At 35.6% G+C, this 23,092-nt stretch overlaps 1 protein-coding gene across 4 annotated transcripts in view; it reads left to right on the top strand.

Annotated features, from left to right (window-relative positions):
* GRIK2 (glutamate ionotropic receptor kainate type subunit 2) overlaps positions 1-23,092 on the top strand; it is a 420,597-nt gene that overhangs the window by 258,625 nt on the left and 138,880 nt on the right. For all 4 annotated transcript variants that reach the window (XM_074581042.1, XM_074581040.1, XM_074581041.1 and 1 more), the window contains one exon: positions 15,408-15,631. In XM_074581042.1, the coding sequence (XP_074437143.1) occupies positions 15,408-15,631 (224 nt within the window). The remainder of the gene's footprint in view (positions 1-15,407; positions 15,632-23,092) is intronic.

Raw genomic sequence — 23,092 nt, 5'->3', positions numbered from 1 at the left:
AGTTTCTAAGTCTTCTTGACTCATTATAGATTTGATTACAAAATGTCCTGTTCAGCTATAAAGCTTTCACAATTTCTTGTATGAGTTTACATGGGATACATTGAGCAGTTTTGCATTACAAAATTGGAACTTAAATTCTCATCTAATATATAATCTATAGTATTTACAGAGGAGTCTAAGCTCCTCTCTAAGTACAAAATTTAGGCTACATTTTTGACAATCTATGTGAGATTGTTAAATTTTTTTTAAACCTTAGGTCTAAGCTGGCATCTGCAACTGAATCTAAGGTGACAGATGATGAAAATTTTAATAATGCTAAACTTTGTCTATGTATAACATGAATTCGAACTCTGATCCTTTGGGGATGTTTTGAGGGGTAACACAACCATATACTGTTTTGACAAGTCTGCAGTTATGGTATAGTTGTTGCTTGAGCCAGCAACTCGTGTGAATACAGATAGATGGTAAACTGTATGCCTACTGATTTCCACTGAATTTTTATTTCCTAGTATCTTGGTCTTTTCTTTTATTTTTACCTACCCTCTTAAAAAAAAAAGAAAAAAAAGGACACGGTTCTCTCTTTTTCTGTACTCTGTATATGTTTAAAAAACTACTGTTTGTATTTCAGTTTTCTTATCCTTAGCTGCTTGCATTTTCATCTGAATTATGTTTTGTTTATAATTTCTCTCTTTCCTGATTTATCTGTTTAGCCATTTGAAGGCCATCTGTTCTAAGTGAATTTTTATTCCTTGGTATACGTTTATTTACCTTGCAGATTAAAAGTTACTGTTCTATGCTGAACCATTCTTCTCTGAATTTCCAGTAATCATTATTAGTGACATTTGTTAAGTTATGTTGGCAGTTTTCCAGCACGGCCCTCTCTTTAAGCAAAGCTACTGATTCACATTATTTAATATTTAAAAATAGTATTCCAACTCCTTACAGCTATTCTGTGTCACGATAAAGTATCCACAATTGTTTAACTGTTCAGTTCCTGTAACATATTTTTCATGTGTATGTTTGCTGTTTTAAATATTCATATTATCTTCCAGTTATTATTGTTTGCAAGCTTTATTTTCCTCATTGAAGTAGCATTTCATTTCTGTGTGAAATCTGTCCTGGGGTCTATTGGATAATTTATTATGATAATTTGTAATATGTCAGAAAATATCACTTGCACTTTTTGTGCCTTTCAGTCTAATTGCTAATTCATTAATCCGAACTTCAAGTGCTCTGACCTTTTATTTCCAATGTCATTTGTCCCAAGCTGAATAAGCAGCAGCAGGTGTCTCCCTAACAAGCAACTAACCGTGTCTCTCATTTCTTGAGCTTCTGTTTTTCACTTCGAGCAAGCTGAATAAATTTATAGATTTACAGACCTCCCTGCAAGTTCTTGCATGTCTGAATTTATCAATTTAATTCACTAAAATATGCTGTATTTTGCATCTACTCTTCCTCTTTTTTTTTTTTTTTGTTTGATTTAAGGTGAAAGATCAAAGAGTTACTCTTCGACATGACCATAGAATAATTAGCAACTACAGCTTTACTGCTTCAAACCAACAGCCAAACATTGGTCTCTATACTCACTTACAAGAAGACACATAATTTGCATGTGTACTTAGTCACTCTTTAGTAAAGGCTGTATATGATATTCCCATGGAAAAATGTACAAACAATTCCTAACTCAGAGTAAATCTTATGCAGAAAATAAGCTTCAGATAGACTACAGCAGAAAGCCATGAAAAAATGCCAGGGAAATATAAAAAAACAGTAATCTAAAATGTCAAAGAAATCCTAAGCCAGAAGCTTAGGTCAAGTGTGCAAAATATATGTATTAATTCAGTGAGGACCATAGCGGAAGTGCATATATGAATTCCCTGTTAAATTGCAGACGAGGGGTGTGTTACTGATTTCAAGTACAGGACAGACTGAAGATGTAGTTTTCAACAAAAGAGCAGTTGAAAGTGAGCAATTACTTTTCAAAGAACAAGGGACTTCCACACAGTTTACATTTAGTAAAGCAAGGCACAGAAATATTTCTAGTATTACAGTAAGACATAGAGAATAATAATAATACTTACACTTTTTCTTAATAGTAATAAAAATTAATTATTACATGATCTTTTGAGCTGATCATGTCCTGTGTTTCCCAAAGAAACTGGATAAAAAATCTTAAGTACATTATCAAGTTATTTGACACCAGAAGTGGTAGGAGACTTCCACAGTTAGGTCTTCTCAATAAGTGCTCTGAGATCTGTGGAATTTTTCTGATGATCTGTACTCAGGGGGCTGTTTATTTGAAATTTTTTGAGACTTGGAGTAAGTGAATATTGCCTTCCTGTTCTCTTAACTACTGTAAGCCCAAGTAATGTTTTTTTAAATTTAGGGTATTATGGTTTTCTAATTTTAATTTTCACAATTTTAACCACTACTAATGAACCTTTTTTTTCTTTTAAAATCCCTTTTCTGTTGCTATGTGAAAATAACTGTTCTTCTACAATTTCTGTTTTTTCTCTCTTTCATTCTATCATTCTTATTGAATACTATCAGTGAATTGCCAAAGAATCGAACTTACTTTTCGGAACAACATCCATACTCTGTCTTTTGTCATTCTCCTGGATAACTCAGGATTTCATTTAAAGTATAAACGAAATTCAGGAGGTACACTAAATTACTTTAGTCGCCAGGATGCCTCATGACAAACAACATGCTTTGCTGTGTGAAACTGGTAATTTCTAATTTCTTTTCCTTGCCTTGACCATAATCCTACCTGCCCACGTTCATAAATAGGGTGTGTGCCCACTTGTTCCCTATCCCGCTTTTTTTTTTTCCCCTTTTCTTTTTTAAGTGTGACCAGTCACAGGTTCACAAGTTTCTGGAAATGATGGGGAATAATTTCAAATGTTCCTTGAGAAGTTATTAGCAAAAGAATGCTAGTACTAGGCCAAATCAAGTGTGAATTAGGGACCAAATATTTTAGAGTCTGGGTGAAAGAATTAGTACATAAGCATTAACACAGAACGTGTTTTAATTCTAACCAGAATAATCCTCATTTATAATTATGAGTTATTTGGACATGCCTGGCTAATGCACTTGGTTATATTAATGATTAAATTTCAGTGACAGATAAAAACTGTACAGTGTATAGTTGGAATTCATTTTCACTGTGTTGCCAGTGAAGTGAATCATAGTCCATCAAAACAGTGGCATGAACTTTTTCAAATGAAACTCCAAAAGATAACTCGTTAGCTCAAGCATCATCAATGCTTACAGCAATGATTAGAAACTGATTGGATCCAGGGCTAGGGCTGTACTCATAAGTGTTACACTTTTCATATTCTCATACAGTTATCTGATCATTACAATAACTTTTGTTGCCATAATGATGGTGAAGAACAGTAGAAAATAGTATGAGGATTCTTGTTTCTACGTATATGTCTGATGAAGTGAAATATATGTGAAAATTAGAATTCTCTAATAGCAGAGTTAAGTTCCATTGGGACTTATTCCTTTTATTAAGTAAATTCATATGTCTACATTTTTATTCTGTCTCTTCTGGTTCAGAAAAGGTTAGTCATTAGGGTTTGTCCAATTTAATAGAAATTAAATTACCTGGAGAAACTTGATGAAACAACTTCTCTATTCAAATATGTGCTTTTCCTCCAAGGAGGTGATTTGCAGTTCTGTTTTTCATGTTAAATCTTCAGCAAGTTATTTTAACAGCTTATTGTGAATCTGTCCATTTAGTCTGTTTCTACAATACGTATACTTCAGTGTACAGTACTTGATCGCTGCAAAGATCAAAGGAAGTTCAGCTATACAGGGAAAGTTGATCAGTATCAGTTTTCCCAATCTTCCCTTAGTACTCCTCTCTGCCTACTCAGATCTTATTTTAACCGCATTCCTCCCAGAAGTAGTGATTAAGGAGTTTGATTGAATGCTTGGTAGATTAGGAATTCATAAATACTACTCATAATTTGTAACATGGCACACTTTGAACATGTTCATAAGAAATGTTGCTACTTAACCTCTGCTTGAATTTTCTTCATTTGGAAATCGTAACGGAAGGATTTTGAAAGACTTGCAGGGGACCTATCTAAACCAACTAGAGATGTATTCTTGGATATGTATTCATATTCATTAATATCGTTACTGATACTAAAAGCTAAAAAAAAAAAGCTCAAAACCTCTGTGCTGCAATTTGTCTTTTCCTCACCTTGGAAGGTAGGGACAAGGGACTGTGAAATCCTGGACTATGTCAACTTTCAACAAAATAGCAGTTTAGTAAAACAGGTTCAGGATGTAGTGCCCGGAGATATGTCCCTGGGAATGATGCCCAAAACACAACTTCAGTCATACTATCTGGGGAACTGAAAGGTATTAATTCTGATCTGTTATTCTTACAGCATCAAAAATAATTCTGTTGTTTAAGAAAATTATACAAAACTTCAACATTCAGAGTTAAAAAAGAAAAAAGAAACTGCAAGTGCAACCTTACTTAAGTCCAAAATGCACCAAATGAGTGTTGGGAAGAAAATCATGTTACTTAGTCACAATAGCTTGCAATTGGTTTGCACAGTCAGTTTTTATTCTGCTATTTCCTGGCCTCTGAGGGCCTGATTAGTAATAATGCGTGGGAACTTCCAAAGAGGAGTAACTTCTTTTCCTGAGAATTTGATGCTGAATGGCCTGTCCTGAAGACAGGAGTGACATTTTTTTTCTTACAGACCTCAGGAACCTCCCCTGATCTCCACAACCTTTGAAAGATAATTGAGACTGGCTGACATTACCTAGTTCCCTCAGCACTCATGGGTGCATCCCATCATGTCCCATGGACTTGCATATGTGCAGTTTGTTTATATGTTCCTTCACCTGATCCTTCTCCACTGAAAGTTAAGTGTTCCTTGCTCCAGACTTGCCCCATAGTCTCAGACATCTAGGATTTCTGTAGACCAGACTTCTTACTGGTAAAGATTGAGGTGAAGTATGCATTGAGTACTTTGGCCTTCTCCATGTCCTTTATCACCAGGTTCCCTGCCCCATTCATCAGCAGTTCCACATTTTCTCTAGTCTTTCTTTTGGTACTTGTGTACTTGTAGTAGCCCTTCTTGCCCATGATGTTCCTCACCAGATTCAACTCCAGATGGGCTTTGGCTATCCTAACCCTGTCTCTGCATACCTGGACAGTGTTGCTATATTCCTCGGGTCACCTGTTCCTGCTTCCACCTCTGGTATTCTTTCTTATGTCTAAGTTTTGTCAGGAGCTCCTTCTACATGCAGGCCTCCTGCCATCTGTTCTTGACTGCCTGAATGTGCGGATAGATGATTTTTGAGCTTGGAGGAAGTCATCCTCATCCTTGAAAATCCACCAGCTCTCTGGGTCCACTCTTCTCTCCAGGATTCTCCTGCCTTTCTTATTGAGATCCAGAAAGAACCCTGCATTGTTCTGTCTCTGTCTCACCTCAAATGCACCCTCCCCTGTGCAGACATACATGGCCTGTAATCCCCTCCACTTAATGCGTGAAGTTTAGCTAACTGTTGTGGATTATGGTGTAAAAATTAATGCAAAATCTGTTTTTTAAAATAAACATAACAAATCCATAATTTTCTGTGAGCTATTGCTCTCTCTTCAAAAATATTTGAAGAAACATGTCGAAGTGAGAAGGTACAACTGAAATATGAAACTTAATTAACTGCAAAATACACATTTTTATGAAGCTGCAGTGTATCCTTCATAGTTTTATAATGGTGGGTGTGAGATATAACTATTTATTGAGGCAAAACTGTGTCTATGTGCATGTGCACCTCCCTCTCTTCCTTATAGCTGTACATAGGAAAAGGTTATTGTTATTTTGCCCAGTGTACTTACTTCCTTTTTAGCTAACATGAAATGTCAAGAGAATTGTATAAGGATGAATAGAATGTAGTGATACTTACCACATCAACAGTAAGTTGTGGATAGGGTCTTAGTACAGTAGTACTTAGAACTGTAACGTAGGGTTGTTTTGTTTTTTTTTTTTTTTTTTGTATAAAATAATATTCATGAATTTTCTTCAATTATTTGAAAACATTTGAAGTTTTGGCATCCACAGGCTTCAAAAGTAAGGAGTTTTACAGCTAATTATACTTAATGTCAAGAATCATTTCCTCATTTTCTTGTTCTAAGCTCATTTTATTTACTGTCTTCCACTTCTTTTTGTGCAAATTGACATTGAGCAATTCTTTTATAGTCTTTTTATTTTGAATAACTTAGTGTCATCCATAAATATTGTTACTTAACTATCTATCCACTTTCTAGTTGGGCAGTAGTTAGGCTATGAATTTTTCTACATCTGCCTGTCATGCTGATCATTGTTTTTTCTTGTTATATTTGTGTTCAATTTTTTGTGCATTCATTATTTGTACCCCTCTGTTGATCCTTGTCTTCCAGAATGAAAGAGAACTTCATGTAACACAAGGAATAAATTATAACATGAATGACATTTTTAAGTGTTTCATAGATTCCATCTTATAAATATAAGAAAGATTTTAACCACCACAGATTTCATCCTTAGGATTTGCATTTTACTTATTAAAGTTGTTTGTTAATAAGTTTATCCTGGTGTCTTCAGTATTTAAATAATGCCTAGAGCTTTATTGAATTTAAATAAATGCAAAAAGGTTTTCAAATGAGTTAGCTTACATATAACCAAGCCAGAACAGAACTAAATTAGGATCTAGTGCATAAAAACACTGCTAACATTTTTCTTCGTTAGATTTGTGACAATATTTTGGGGTAATAAAATGTGTACTGTATTAAACATTCTTTTATAATTATGGCAGGTGTAAACCATTGCATGATATATAATGTTTTCAAAATATACACAATATAAAAACACTTCTGTTTTTTTCATATATGATGGAGTTCTCTAAAAAGACCATTTTTTTGTTATTGTTTATAATAATGACCAAATTTTAATTAAAGCCTCAGACACTGTAATTTAATGATTCATTGAGAATTTCAGTGTGTGGATTCTTTTTAAAACAAAATCTAGTCCTTGTGATGGCTGCATCAAAATGCACCTGGAGGGGGATGAGCGTACAGGTTTCTAGTAGTTTTCCTCTGTAGTAACTATCGCTGGTAGAAAAATATAGAAAAATACAATTTTGGAAAAAAAGAGTGTGATAACTGTAAAGAAGAACTGTAACATTTCAATTAGTATAAGTACTCTTATAGTTTGTTTTTGTTTTTTTTTTTTTTTTTTTTTTTTAAGGGAGGAGTCTCCTGTTCCTGAACCCTGAACCACAATATCTACACTGACTTGTAAATATTATTTTGGCAGTTTTTAATTTCTGTGGGTACATGAATCTCACTCTTCTAACCACTAGAAGAGTCCTTTGTGGAAAACTCTGCTAGAGTAAAGTGACAAGAATTCAGGCTGAAATTTTCTTGTTGTTGTACCTTATTGTCATCCATCTTCCTGCTAAGTTTAGTTTTGTGGTCCGCTGCCTCTAAAAACAAAAAACGAAGTTGGTGGAAAATACTTTAGTGAAACAGTGTCCTATAAATCAACAGATAAAAACTTTGTCACTATTTTGAATGGGTACTCATATTACATCTATTCAGCTATTAAATCGAATCCGTGCTGGCATAGCTAAATGAGAATGGACTAGGAAAATTCCTAGGTTTACTAACCTTGAATAAAAGGAAATACTGTAAATTAACTAATTACAGAGTTCCTGATGGTTTTGATAGTAGTATTTTTCCTTGACTAAACATTCAGAGAATAATAAAGGGGCAAACAGAAAACAATACCGAAAGTCAGTTCTAGACACTGCTATGTTGGTCAAAAGATATGCTCCATCCTATTTAAAAGCCATTAGAGAAAGGATTCCAAATGTTTTTGGCTAGTTGAATTCATGTAGCAAGTTATTTCTGTAGTAGTGGACAACAGGCAAATTTCCTTTGCAGAACATTTTGCCTTTTTTTTTTTTTTTTTTTTTGAGATCTAGATCTCTAGGGAGATGATCTTTTTGGTTACTAGATCAGGACCCTCCTCTAAAGACTTGAGGGCTTGTACTTGACACAACCATCAGTTACCACAGCTATTCAAGACTTTGACACGAAAAGTATCAACCATGCTGACATACGGATGTCTAAAGAAGTGAAACAGCTATGAAATTTTACTGTCAGTAAAGTGAATCTGAGTACAGCACCTGTCTTTCAGTAATTTTTTGTGGCTGAACAGTAAATACTTAGAAGCGACTCAGCAGTTAGAAACAAATGTGTAACTTGAGCCACTGTCATCATATTTTATCATACTTTATCATCATATCATATACCGTCATACTTTATTATGTTAATAAAGTTAACGACTGCCAAAGTTGCTTCTATTTATCATACTGTTAACAATTAATCTTAAATGATGTAAGTCAGGATCCCACAAATAAGAAGGCGTGACATCTAAACGCAGCTATCTGGTCTGGACTTGATTTGAACTTTATACTTACATTTGGCAAAGGTAACAATTTCTAGTAGCAACTTTCAAAGACCTGTGTGTAAGTTATTAAGAAGATGCTTCCAGGCTTTTCACAGTGGTGCCCAGCAGGAAGAAGAAAGACAATAGGCATAAATTGAAAACCTCCAAGGATGGAAATTGCATAACCTCTCTAAGCAATCTGCTCCATTCCTTGTCTGTAGAAACTTTTTCAGTACGTGGACAGACAGGCAGTGGAACAGGTTATCCAGAGAGGTTATGTAGTCTCCATCCTTTGAGGTTTTCAAAACTGACTGGGTAAAGCCCAGAGCAACCTGGTCTGATTAGGTAGATGACCTTGCTTTGAATAAGAGATTGGACTAGAGACCTCCTGATGTCTTTTCCCACCTGAATTGTCCTATGATCCCATGAAAGGTAGCAGAAAAACATCAAAAACAATTTATATCAAAGTAATGCAAATGGCTAGTTGAAATAAAAATAGCAATAAAACCCTAATAAAGTCCTACTGGTTTCAAAAGAAAACGAAGATTGTCTGTCAAGACCAAAAGCTTTTCACAGGGTGTAAAATATTCTGTAATGTAGCAGCATGTGCAAGCCAGTTTAGGATAGATCACAAGTGTAAAGGCAAACTACAGATCTTAGTTTTTCAAATCAGAGACAGGGAAATGCACTTTTGTGACCAGGAATAATGCATAAGCTCTCTGTGCATGAAGAACCCACTACATGGCTTTAAAGAATTGAAGCTAGGAATTTGCCTTCCTCTGTTTAGCTTAGGGATGCATTTTTTCCAAAGGGAATGTAGCTGAAATTCAGCTCACAGGTTAACAATCCCAAAAATTTTAGGGGGTAGATATTGACTTAGGGTCTTAGGCTGAAGAGCAGACTCCGTTTATGTAGGCTAAATAATTGCATTATTGTGGCAGAATATTCTGTAGTTGTAGAGTCTAATTAAAAATAACCATTACCCATTTTGTGGTTGCTATGTCTAGATTGTATTTAAACTTTTCATTCCTTTGAATAAAATAGGTGAGATAATTTTTTTTTCAGAAAGGATCATCAAAAGAAAATTCATTCAGTGGTTATTTTTCCTTTCCCTGATGTTATTAGTAGAAGCTATTAAATGCTTTCAAAGTGCAGTTTCCCCAAAAATTAATGTGGCAGTTTCTATGGGCTATATTTTATAGAGTTTATTTTCACATACAAAATATCAGTAGCTGCAAATACTAACCATACATGCTATGGTCCATGACTACTCAACGTTTATGTGCAGATTTCTTTCTGAAGCTATTTGTAGCTGCATGCATAGATTGAATTTAGTATAATTTTAAAACTTGTCTTATTAGAGGTTATGTACCAAATTTCGGCCATATGCAACTGAAAAAAAATGTCTTCCCTTTTCTCTTTAAATTTGACTTCATGTAAAATAGTCAGTCAACAAGCTGCTTCGCAGTAAAATGGAAATGAAGAAGCAAAGGAGGAGGATTTTAGCATGCCTTAGAGGCTTCTGTAGCTGAAATAAATTGTGTATACCTTGAGTTGTTTGTTGGTGAGTGAACATCCTACAACTGCATATGGCATCAAGAACAGGGAAGACTTTACAAGGCTGATAAGAGAGTATGTTCAGTCCTCATAAGGCACAAATAGAAGGGAAAGTCTAGCAATCTCTGCTCACAGAGTTCTGCAGTAATGTAAAAAGTAAACCATACTAAGAGTGCATATGCTAGTATGAAAGCAGACAATATCATTCCCCTTTAAGAGAGACGGTGAAATTGGAAGATCAAGTACTGAGAATGTACCGTTAAAAGTAACATTCAAAATACCTGATGCACTTTGGTTCAGTTGACTTTGAAAAAGTCCTGTAGAGTACCATGAATTCTGTTTCTTCCTTCCTTCCTCTTGTTCTGGACATTCTCTTCCTTGCTGGAGAATGTCTCTTTGAAAAACAGTAAATAATGATGCAGAATGTGAGTGCTATTATTCAGTTTATCATGCCATACCTTTGAATTGTGGAGTGAATGAGGATTCTGGCTTCCTAACACTTGACATAATTAAAGTAAGAATTTATTGTAAGGAGTATTTTTCTCCAGTCTCTGCCATATGCAGTTGGCATTATTTTCTACAGTGCCCTCCTTCATCACGTGGTATGGCTACTGTTTGTGTTCCTGTACAACTCTTCCATTTTGCTCAGGATCCTGCCTTGTGTTGTTCCATTTTGCTCAGGATCTTGCCTTGTGTTGGAATGTCTTTGTCAGACTTACTTATTTCTAATTGCTATTGTAACCTTTAGTTGGTGCAGAATTTTTCTCTGTAGCAACTAGCTTGTCCTCACCAGTCCTTGGATGCTGCCATAAAAAGGCCTTCATCTCAAGTCAACAATAAGGGCTATTCAGGATTATCCTTTCAGACAGAGAAGTCTTTTTTTTTTTCTTAAAAAAATAGAATCATACATAAATTCTTTCTAAAAAATGGAATCATACATCATTCCCAAGTGAGACAAATATTCTTTGTTATTGAATTTATCAGAAAGCCATTTTAGGGTACTCTTTTGTAAATATTGATAAATGTAGACTGATAAAATCCTAATTTTACACCATTCCTCTCCAATTCATCCTGAGAAATTAAATAAAGAGAATTATCTGACTTGTATTTCTTCATCATAGAAAAGATACCCTGGTACTGCACTTCTGGAAACTTGGCCACTAATTTCTCTTGCTTTCAAGTAGTGCCATTTCAGAATGAACCAATTGCCAAGACAATTTTAAAAGTGGTTATATGTGGCAGTATTGCATTTTTATGTCAGTCATTCTAGCAGTAAAGACTGTCAATATTATTTTTGTTGAGATGCTTAATTTTTGTTCTCATGCTGATATACTAGTTCAAGAATACTGAAACAGAGTTACTAAAGCTCTGAATAAAATCTTGAGATATCAAAATATGGACATTTATTTTGTATCTGTGCCTCTCAGTTTGGGATATCTGATTGTCCTGTTCCGACATATGAGACATGCGTTATTTCTTGTTTGGTTATTTTTCTAATTTCATCTGTAACTTCCCTAGAGCTTTGCTCCACTGGATAGGGTTACAACCTATATTCACTTGTATAGAGTTTTGTTTTCATCTAATGGCCAAGGGTTGGATTTCCTGTAGTATTTGTTAAAACAAAAGATTTGTTGCTCATTAAGGCTCTGTTAATGTTTTAAAACCAAAATTCACAACTTCCAATAGCCTTCCAAAAGATCTATTTTCTCTATCTGAAAAAACTCAAATGGAAGAAGGAAGTTTACAGAACGTGGTAAAAGGGACTGGCCCACTTGGCAGGAATATCGGAACACTGTCAGAGTATGCAGGGATGCAATGAGGAAGGCTAAGGCCGACTTGGAATTAAGTCTGGGAAGGGATGTCAAGGACAATGAGAAGGGCTACTTCAAGTACATCAGTAGCAAAAGGAAGAGCAGGGAAATTGTGGACCCACTGCTGAATAAAGTGGGTGGCCTGGCAATGGAGGATGCAGAGAAGGCGGTGTTACTGACTGCCTTCTTTGCTTCAGTCTTACTATTAAGGCTGGCCCTTACCTCCCTCTGGGTGGCCCCTCTTACCTCCCAGACCCTAGAGGTAAGAGAGAGAGTCTGGAGAAAGGAAGACTTTCCCTTGGTCGAGAAAGGGAGAAAAAGTTAGAGAAAAACCTAGGAAAACCTAACACTCACAAATCCATGGGCTCTGATGGGATGCACCCACGAGTTCTGAGAGAGTTGGCAGATGTTATTGTGAAGCCACTGTCCATCATCTTTGAAAGGTCACAGAGAACAGGAGAGGTTCCTGAGGACTGGAGAAAAGCCAATGTCACTCCAGTCTTCAAAAAGGGCAAGAAGAAAGACCTGAGAAACTACAGGTCAGTCAGCCTTAACTCTATCCCTGGAAAAGTGATGGAACAGCTCATTCTGGATGTCATCTCTAAATACGTAGAAGAAAAGGTTATTGGAAATGGTCAACATGGATTCACTAAGTGGAAATCATGCTTGACCAATCTGATAGCCTCCTACAATGTTATGACTGGCTGGGTAGATGAGGGGAGAGCAGTGGATGTTGTCAACCTCGATTTCAGCAAGGCTTTTGAGACTGTCTCCCATAACATCCTCATAGGTAAGCTTAGGAAGTGTAGGTTACATGAGTGGATAGTGTGGTGGATTGAGAACTGGTTGAATGGCAGAGCTCAGAGGGTTATGATCGGCAGTGCAGAGCCTAGTTGGAGGCCTGTAACTGGTGGTGTTCCCCAGGGGTCAGTACTGGGTCCAGTCTTGTTCAACACATTCATCAATGACCTGGACGAGGGAACAGAGTGTGCTCTCACCAAGTTTGCTGATGACACAAAACTGGGAAGAGTGGCTGACACACCAGAAGACTCTGTTGCTATACAGCAAGACCTGAACAGGCTGGAGAGTTGGGCGCAGAGGAATCTAATGGGCATTACAACCTAAGGGTAAGTGTAGGGTCCTGCACCTAGGGAGGAATAAGCCCATGCACTGGTACAGGTTAGGGGTTGACTTGCTGGAAAGCAGCTTTGCAGAGAGGCACCTGGAAGTCCTAGTGAACAAGTTTACCATAGGCCAGCAATGTTCCCTTGTGTCCAAGAAGGCCAGTGGTCTCCTGTGGTGCATTAAAGAGAGTGTGGCCAGTAGATTGAGGGAGGTCATCCTCCCCCTCTACTCTGCCCTTGTGAGGCCATGTCTGGAGTACTGTGTCCAGTTCTGGGCTCTCCAGTTCTGGGCTCCCCAGTTCAAGAAAGACAAGGAACTACTGGAGAGAGTCCAGCGGAGGGCTACAAAGATGAGCAAGAGACTGGAGCATCTCTCTTTGGAGGAAAGGCTGAGAGACCTGGGTCTGTTTAGCCTGAAGAAGACTGAGAGGGCATCTCATCAATGCTTATAAATATCTGAAGGGTGGGTGTCAAGAGGATGGGGCCAGACTCTTTTCAGTGGTGCCTGGGGACAGGACAAGAGGCAGTGGGCATGTACCGGAACACAGGAAATTCCATCTGAACATAAGGAAAACTTCTTTACTTTGAGGGTGCCAGAGCACTGGAACAGGCTGCCCAGAGAGTTTGTGGAGTCTCCTTCTCTGGGGATATTCAAAACTTGCCTGGACGTGTTCCTGTGCAACCTGCTCTAGGTGAACCTGCTTTGTCAGGGGGGTTGTACTAGATGATTTCCAGAGGTCCCTTCCAACTCCTACTGTTCTGTGATTCTGTGATCTTTGGGCAGCTGCATCTTCTGACAGTCTCTAGTGAGTTGGCTTCAGACTCTTAGGGTAAAGACTGCTAGTGTCCTCTCAAACTAATAGCTTGAATTGTTATGTTTCTCAAACTGCTAAATGTTGATCTATAACTTTTAATCCAAATTAGTTTTAAATTTAACTTTTAATCCACATTAGTTTTAATTACTTTTAGTTTTAATTACTTAAATTTTTACTTTACTGTTTTCTTTCTCATCAGCTGGAATATCATCAATCATATGCAATCCATAAAAACTCAGCTACTGTGGAATGAAGCCTTGCCGGCCTGTAAATTCTGAATACCAATGAAAATGAAGCGCATGTCATGTTTTTGACCAGTAAACCCTTACCAGATTTAATGAACAGTGCCAACAGAGTTTCATATTGTAACATAGGAGTAGTTTACTAGAGTAGATCTAACAATATGATAAATATGATATGATAATGATGCCCATTACAGCAATAGATGATAGTAGAACTTTGTGGAAGGTGAGACAAAAAAAAGAGACATTGAAATGCTATAAAATTGTGTGGGATTTTGAGTGTTACATAATATACACAATACCAAAAGAGCAAAATAAAATATATAAATGTATGAATTTATATTATTTTATTGGCAAGAAAATCTCTGGATCTTGGTTTAGAACAGGCATTCTGAAGATGGTGTTATTTGCAGCTATTTCACTTGGATAACAGTATTTCATGGTAGCTATCCCATTTCTGTCATTACGTACCTATATTCACATGCAATTTATGAGGAATTCTTAGTTTACAGCTTGCAGTTATACACTCTTGTATTGTATTACTTCTCACTCTGAACTTCCCTCTTTCATATGTGCACATGTACATGCACACATACACACTCATACACCCATGCACAGTAGTCTTTCAAGAGCTGTGGACAGAGATTAAAAAGTAGATGCTATGGATTTCTTGTTGCTATGATTTCCATTAAGTTTTGAATAAAAAATCATATAGACCTTTTACTAATCTCCTATTAGTTATTGCCATAATAACTAAAACTAAATGGAAATCGACAAAATACATTTTATTGCATGATTTCGTTTTAAATGCTGCAATTGATTAATAGCCAATTATTTTCAAGTTTCATAGTGATTTCTGAAAACTAATAAGAACAGTTGTACTTTGCTAGATCTTACTCCCTGTAGCAACCTTTCAGATGTAGCACTCCCCATTTTCAAATGTTCTTTATTTTGTATCAATACCTTTATTCTAAAAAAAGCAAAGCTGCTTCCTGGCCCTTTCCCTACACTTGTACATATTCACATCTGCTTCACAAATTTATTAGTCTCTAAAGACCACAGTGAAGGAGTGACAAAGAGAAGTCATACGTTGATATGCCCATTTTGAATAGTTTTAAAAGATGTGATAATGGATGTTCATGTTTTCTGCAAGATGCAATATTTTTCTTTGCTTCTATCCCTTTTAATTTTCTCTAAATGCTGCCATGTCAGTTTAGCAAACAGGAAGAGAATAAAACTGCTTCCTTATTTATAGGGAGAAGAGAGTTTTAAATTTTAGCCTACCTAGTACAAAAACAAACTTCTCCACGTCAAGTTTGTGTTTTGCCTATCTGATTGTCTGCTTCAACCTGTTTCTTCTAACTTATGCCTTTTTCTCCTTTTGTATTTCTGTTAACAGAAAGCTGACCTTGCAGTTGCGCCATTGGCAATTACCTATGTTCGAGAGAAGGTCATCGACTTCTCCAAGCCCTTTATGACTCTTGGAATAAGTATTTTGTACCGCAAGCCCAATGGTACAAACCCGGGCGTCTTCTCCTTCCTGAATCCTCTCTCCCCTGATATCTGGATGTATATTCTGCTGGCTTACTTGGGTGTCAGTTGTGTGCTCTTTGTCATAGCCAGGTAACATGTCAACTTTTGTGATTTTTTTGGCAATTGTTACCATCTTTTTTTTACTAATAATTGTCAAAAGTCACAAAAATTTTCTTACTTTCATACTCTTATATTTTAACTTCATGATGTACAGAAGAATAATTAATGATGAGGGTTCTCACTATTAATTTTCTCCACTGCCATACTAAGTCTCCAGTTTGTTATGTCAGTAGGTCTTGAGTATGTTAGCTATATTTCTCCTTTTATTTACAAATCTAGAGACACTAGACAGTTTATGAAACGTCTTTTACCAATTGTGCTGTGTTTAGAAAGACAGGGGTTGACATATTTTATTTTATTAGTCTGATTTCATTTGATGCTATGGTGCTTAATCTCAAATTGAGTACTTAGCTGCCCATGTTACTCCTAGATGTCCAAACTGGGCCTCTACCTGTTACAAAACAAGATACTTTATGCAGATTAGTATCTTTGAAGTAGAGTAACGGTATTTAGTTTTTAATTGTGTGCTGGGTAAAATACCTGAGATACCTCACATGATTTAAAGTCTCAGATTGGAATGTGTTTGAAAGCATATTTAGTTGAGTTTTGATGTTAAGGAACTCAATGCTATTGTTAAATTATAAATTGATTTGATATATAGGGCTCACTTTTTGATGTGTTTTCTTCAACACAGACAAGCAGGAAAACATCTTTTGCCAAAAATTCCCATTATGTTTACCTTTTTCTTGTTAAGTAATTAGGACTGACTCCAGATGCTCACAGAAAGATAGTCTTACATGTTGTAACTTTGACTTTTGCTGTAACAGCAAAAAAAAAATTCAGAACAGTAAATCAGTGATTCCCAGGTGTGTAAATGTAGTCTCTTTTGCAAATTCCACCTAATAGTCACTTTAAAATATTTTTTTTAGTGAAATACATATAAATTGTATTGGCATTTATCCCTTTCGTAAGATATTTTCTTTGTCTGTAGCAGTGGTTTTCAGAAGCATATGTTTGACTTGATAATGCAATCTCATTTCAGCCCTAAGATTTTTATATTTCATTCTGTGGTACACAGTGGAATCTTTATATTTTTCTTTTCCTATTGTGCTGTAGTTGATATCAGGGTTCTCCATCTTTCTTTGATTCTATCCATTTCATTTTGGAGAAGTTGTATCATTCCTCTATGAAGGGGAGAGGTAATATTTTTAGAAATGTAATTTAGAAAAGTAATTTAGCAAAATCACATGTACATAAAGTACATAAGGTATTGAAGTAGTATAGATAACACTGAAACATATTCTGTAATTAATAACTTTGCTTGTGTGCCTTCTTTAAAAGTCTGCTTTAAAGAGCCAGACTTATGTTGAAAGAACAGTAGATTTTAGTGGACTATATAAACAGAGACTAATCTCATTTCTGAGGTGTTCCTGTGATGCAGGTACTTCTGAAAGCACAGTTCAGCATAAATCACAAATGTTATCTTGTGAAACACCTCATGTAAAATATTTATGTGTATGTCCAAAATTCTTTACCCTATTGTTATCACTGAAGGACATTTTCAGCATGATGCACAGTGCTTTGAAAGGCAGCTCCCAGTAATGTTAGTAGTTGTATGGCTGAGTTCTTACTTATGCTTTGAAAATGTGTCTTGTCTTATTTTGTAGGAAAGATACGTTTTCTTGAAGCCTTTTTTTAAGTAAGCTATTCAGTCACCTCATCTCACTAGCAGAACTGGAAAGAACGTTTATTTTTAAAAAGAAGTGCTGCATAGTAGACCAGTATTCCTGAACTTTTTCTCACTTGTTTGTTTTTGTGACCAGCACCATAAATTCCTTGTTATCTTCATTGTAAAACAATATGAAATATGTTTTATACTGAGCAGAGGAGTTTGGTCTTTGTACAGCTGTATAAAATATCTTTTTTATGCCTAAATTTATATCAGCCTTTAGATCTAGAGATTTTTGATACCTCTTAACTTGAACAATTGATCACACATTTAGAAATAAAAGATCTAGGATTATGTAATAAAATCTACAGATTTTATTCATAATGCAGAATGACTTAATAGTATGTGATAGCATTTTCTAACACTATAGTTCATATAGGGAAACAGGTCTAAGTTAAAAATGTAACTTGCTGAATAATAAAGAGAGAAAAGAATACTATTCAAAAGTAAAAGACCCTTTGCTAATATAATTCACAAAATGTATCTATCATGTAAAGGGACATACTGCTAACTCAAGTGTGGTGGTGAAGAGGACTTTGCAGCATAGTGCTGGCTATATATTTTCAGTACAGATTATAAATTAGGTATTGCACAGTTGATGATGTATTTTTCAGTCCTGGTGTCATGAAACTGTTGGACTGTATGCCACTAAATTAATACGTTCCACCTAGAGTGTCTTATTAAGAAGATTTCTATTTCATAAAAATCCTTCCATAATGAATGTTTAAATACCAGTGTTTCATAATAATTACTATGTGTTTCATAATAAGGTGTATCTATGTCTGGAACAGTACTTAGTATGTCTTTTATGATATGATGTTTTGTAATTACATCTCATGAGTATTCAGTGTAGAATATTTATTTTTAGATTTAAACCTCCCATTTTTGTGTCAAATGTTTTGTGATTTTATTGTTTTAGCATGTCTTCCAAACAGTGTTGGAGCGTAAGGTCTTGGTATGCTGAAAATGGAAAGTCCAGTTCTGTTGCGGTATTTGTATTTCACCCATTAATTAGTAGTATGGTCGTATTTAGGGAAAGATGAGGAAATCAGTAAAAAGTTCAAGAATCTTTGAGAAAAAATTGCTGAAAGGGCTTTTATAGAGTAACATACTAGGCATAAATGGGGAAAAATGTAATATTAGTCTATATTAGTCTTTTCCTTTATTTGAAAAAGCATTGGATTTTCCTTCCAGTTTGGGAACTAGATATAAAAAGCTGTAATCTTTGCCTACTCAACAAGACAAAAAGGTAGGAGAGAGATTTATTTGTTAGCTGGAGGGCTTTTCTATGTCATTTTCCTCTTGTCATCCCCCCCAAAATGATGAGTCATCTATTTGTGTAGGCATAGCAGATTCTGCATTCTGAATGAACATATATGTGTTGTACACAGTGTTTTCTTTAATTATCATTCTTTGTGGGGAATTGTAGTAGGCCTTGATTTCTGCGTATATATGAAAACCTCTTAAGCTTGTTGTGGTTGTTGAAGCTAAGTTGTTATGGTAGTTAGTCTCTGAAAGTTCCTTTCTTTGTCCTACAAGCTGATGACTGACAGATAAACCCAGTCTGCTTGACACTAAGCCTATTACTTTTCTGTGAACTGAGAAAGTCGTATAGCATTTTTTTCTCTTGTGGCAGCTGTAATAGATCTGTTTCTGATGCTAGCTAGCAATGTCTTTGTGTCACTGCTAGCAGTGTCTTGTGTCATCTGATGTGTTGTTGCATTCCAATTCCAGTATCTTCCCTTTATACGTCTGCCTTTACTTGTTTGTTTCATTTAGAATCCCAGTTAAATTCACGGTTTACATGTCATTAGAAGGAAAACTAAAACTGGACTAAAGTGCACTAACTCCTTTTTGGAGTCCTGTTCAGTATACAACATCTTCTGATCTGTATAATGAAAAAATCTCAATTAGTGGAATTTCTTTTAATTTCTGTGTGTTAGTACAAACAATTGTTTCATTTCTAAGAGACATGCTGATTTCTGCTGTGAACATGTCTGTCTGTCATAAAGCAGTTTACTCTTAAGTGACCTACCTTCATAAACAGAAAAGATACACCTTCCTTAGCATGATGCTTCACCTTTATGGATCAGCTGTGAAGCAGATAAAGTACCCTGGATAAAATGGTCCACTAATGAGCTCTTATGCTTCTTTTACTGAACTGTCTGCAATATCAGTGAATACTGTGGAAATATACATTAAACTGTGCTCACTACCCTAACTGCTAGTATTGAATCATGGATTATCATTTCAGAAGGCTTGATTCACCTTTACTTGTACCACATTCTATGTGTCAAGACTTCCTGCTTTTTCCTCCTTCAGCCAAATTATGCTATCCTGCTTCTCCTAAGTCATGTCCTTGTGCTGGTTTCAGCTGTTAGAGCATTTAGAATCAACTGTTTTTCCATTTCCTTGTAAGCAGTGATAAAAGCACAATGAACATTGCCTCATCACCAAATTATATTTTTCTCTTACCAGCTGGAATAAAACATAATAAAAGAAGACAAGAGTTTTAAAAATGTCTCCACACATTTATCTTAATCTTTTCTCTGAGAAGAAGCTTAGGAATAGCCTGCTGCATCAGACTTGAACAGACGCCTGAGCATTATCTCTCTCTGAAGTGCATGCATATCCTTTTACATCTCATCAGTCTTCATTTCTATTTCATATTTCTTGATCAGCTGATTTCTGTCCTTGAGCTTGTCTGATTGATTTTTGAACTACTCCTTGAAAACTGTCTTGATGGAAAGGAATTAATGGCAGAATGAGAGGGAACTAACAGTTACTAAGGAGCTCTGGTTACTAAATTACTATGTTGATATTTATTCAAGTAGGAAGTTAGCATATTTGCCCTTTATTCTTAACAAGCATTCTTCCTACAAGAATTTTATCTCCTGAGGCCTCCGTAGAGAACTACAGCATATGTTATTAAGTGTTTTCAGGAATGGATTCATCATCTAACAGGGCAATCCAGATGGCAACCCTGAAATCTGCTTCTCTTACTATCTTACAGTTTTAAGATAGTTTTATCTCAGTAGTAGTGTAAAAATTTAGTTTTGCCTCAGTTGTAACGCAAGTAGGGATATTGTCACTTGGCTATAAAATACTGTATAAATAGACAAGGATAAAAGTCTGCCAAAAATTACAGACTTTATAAAATTTTTCCATATAATTATTTCAAAGTCAGAGATTTTTTATTTCTGTTAAACCAAGTTGCAGCTTATGACCCTTAGTTGATTGCTTCCAAAAGATTCAGTGTAGTCTTTCATATAATTTTTCCAGTTGAAAAGCAGATCCTTGTAAATGCTACAGGTCATCTTTACTGTGAGCAAAGAGCAACTGTGCCAGCCTCTGGAATATTGGGGTTTTTTGTCAAGAATTTTTCTCTCTTTGATGGCTTTTCTAGCTTTTTGATAACTGATATGTTTGTGTAGCTATACCAAGAAATCCTAGTATTATGGGGGAATTTTCTAAAAACCTGACTTTCAGAACTAAATTTTTTCTCCTTCACATCAGACCTGGAAAATTTTAATTTTAGGTTTCTATCATTTAAATAGAATTTCAATAACTGAGGTTAATATAAAGAAGATACCTCAATTATATCTTTTTTTTTTTTGCACTCATGAGCAAATTATTAAGCACATGTTTTTCCCTTAGCCTATCCTGCTATATGTTATAGCAATGAAATTATAGTCATCTAGCCTAGACAGCAGTCACTGGAAATGGTGTAAGCAAGACTTGCACACGATATTTCAAATATTCTCAGATATTTCTGAGTATCACTTTTCACAGAATATGGATGACAGCTTTAAATTGATTAAACAGAGTGGTAGTTTACTGTGCTGTATGCCATTAATATTGCCATAAATCTGCATAATCTGTAATACTATTTTAATTTAATTTTATGCACACAGATATCATATTCCATCTTTTTTCTATATCAAAAATGTGAAACATACTGGAATTATAATGCTTTCTTTTGGTATCATCTAAGTTTTTTAATTATTTTGAGAAGTTATGACACAGATCGCAATCAGTGCTATAAAGTCTAAATGTTGTGGATGAGGATATATGGCTAAAAGAAAGACATGTATAGCAATGAGTTAAGCAACAATCTCTCATTTTGCATCTTGACACTCAGAAAGACGCTTTGATCTCTCTGACCTCCTCTACAAGAGATTTGTCTGGGCTCAGTGTCAGTTTATAGAGTTTCTAATGTATAAATAAGCAACTTGGGACTTCTCATCCTAACCCCTCAGGATTCTCTTGGATCACTTCTGAATGCTCTCAGTTTCCTTCAGCTGTTCAAGGAGAGACAAGAGTATCAAGAGATCCCCAAGTCTACATACAGCATCTACTTAATGGCCTCTATTAGAATACTATTAGAGATTACAGTAAGAGGAAAAAATCTTATATTTCACTCTTTTTAAGATAAATAACCTCCTGAGATTTTAGGGGGAAAATACAGTACTCTAAGGCCTTGCTATATCAGTGGTAGATCAGTCTGACATCCCTGATACTACTTACCATGCATCAAACACAGAAAGAAACTACTGCTAGCAAAACAACTGAAATGTTTTAACTGAGGATGGCTGAAGAATTCATAACTCGCCTTCCTTAGCAGTCCAACAGAAGATATAGTATCCCCCTCATTGCCTAAATCTCTATATGCACTTTGAAGAAGAAAAATATACTCACTTCAACACACCTCGTCAGTTCTGGATTCTTCTGTCAAGAAATTGATTTTTTTTGTGTGTGTGGAGGTCTAGCTAAATTTTGTCTTCTGCAGAGTTAAGATGTGTATGGGGCCTTCTTAGGAAACAAAGTAGTAAGTCTAGTGACTTCTGACATAAGGAAAATACCTTGTAATATGCATCTGTTTGTAGCGCTTGCTCCATCAGTATGTTTTATGTTACATCCTTGTTACTTAGTAGATTAACCTAATCAGAAAATGGCCTTTTTTTTTTTTTAACGAAGAGTATAGTAGTATCCTTATGCTGTGTAAAATTGAAGATGGCCTAAAAACTCTCTTTCCATCCTTTCTGTTACTTTTTTTCTCATTATTCTGAAAGCCATCACAAGGTTTTTCAATTCATCACTAATTATCCAAGAACATAGGAATTTTGAATGTCTGAACTGAGTCATTACTCAGTTTATCCTTAAGGAATTCGGCGTCTCTTACTACCAGCAATTAAATATCTTGATTCTCATCTACTTTAGCACCTGTGTCCAAAGACAGGAATTAAATTTTAGATAGCTATAGATAGATCATTATCTCCAATTAGAGACAGTTCTGTCGTTCTCATTCTCGTTCTGTCTGTACTCATTCTGGCTTTATTTTTTAAGCCTTGTTGTATATAGGTGTTACATATTTATAAACATATATTTCCTCTGCATTTTGATGGAACATTGTAACACAACCTTTTATAGAATCATAGAATCATAGAATTGTTAGGGTTGGAAGGGACCTTAAAGATCATCGAGTTCCAACCCCCCTGCCATGGGTAGGGACACCTCCCACTTGATCAGGTTGCTGAGGGGTATTTATAGAAAGTTGTATCAAAACTCATGTTAAGCTATTTTTCATACCATGATTTCTCTTGTTTTCAGTTTCTCATTTGCACGTTACACTGAATATTTCACTGCCCAAATACGTCAGGATCTTATATACCATTTTGAATCTTAACAGTACCTTGTATCTTAGGATCCAGAGGCTGTTTGCTAAAGATGTTAGAGAGAATTCAGCTGAATAAGCCATCGGT

Source organism: Larus michahellis, chromosome 3 (assembly GCF_964199755.1).
Source record: "Larus michahellis chromosome 3, bLarMic1.1, whole genome shotgun sequence".
NCBI lineage: Eukaryota > Metazoa > Chordata > Aves > Charadriiformes > Laridae > Larus > Larus michahellis.
Note: the sequence above shows the minus strand (reverse complement) of the source record. Positions and strands in the feature narration are given on the sequence as shown.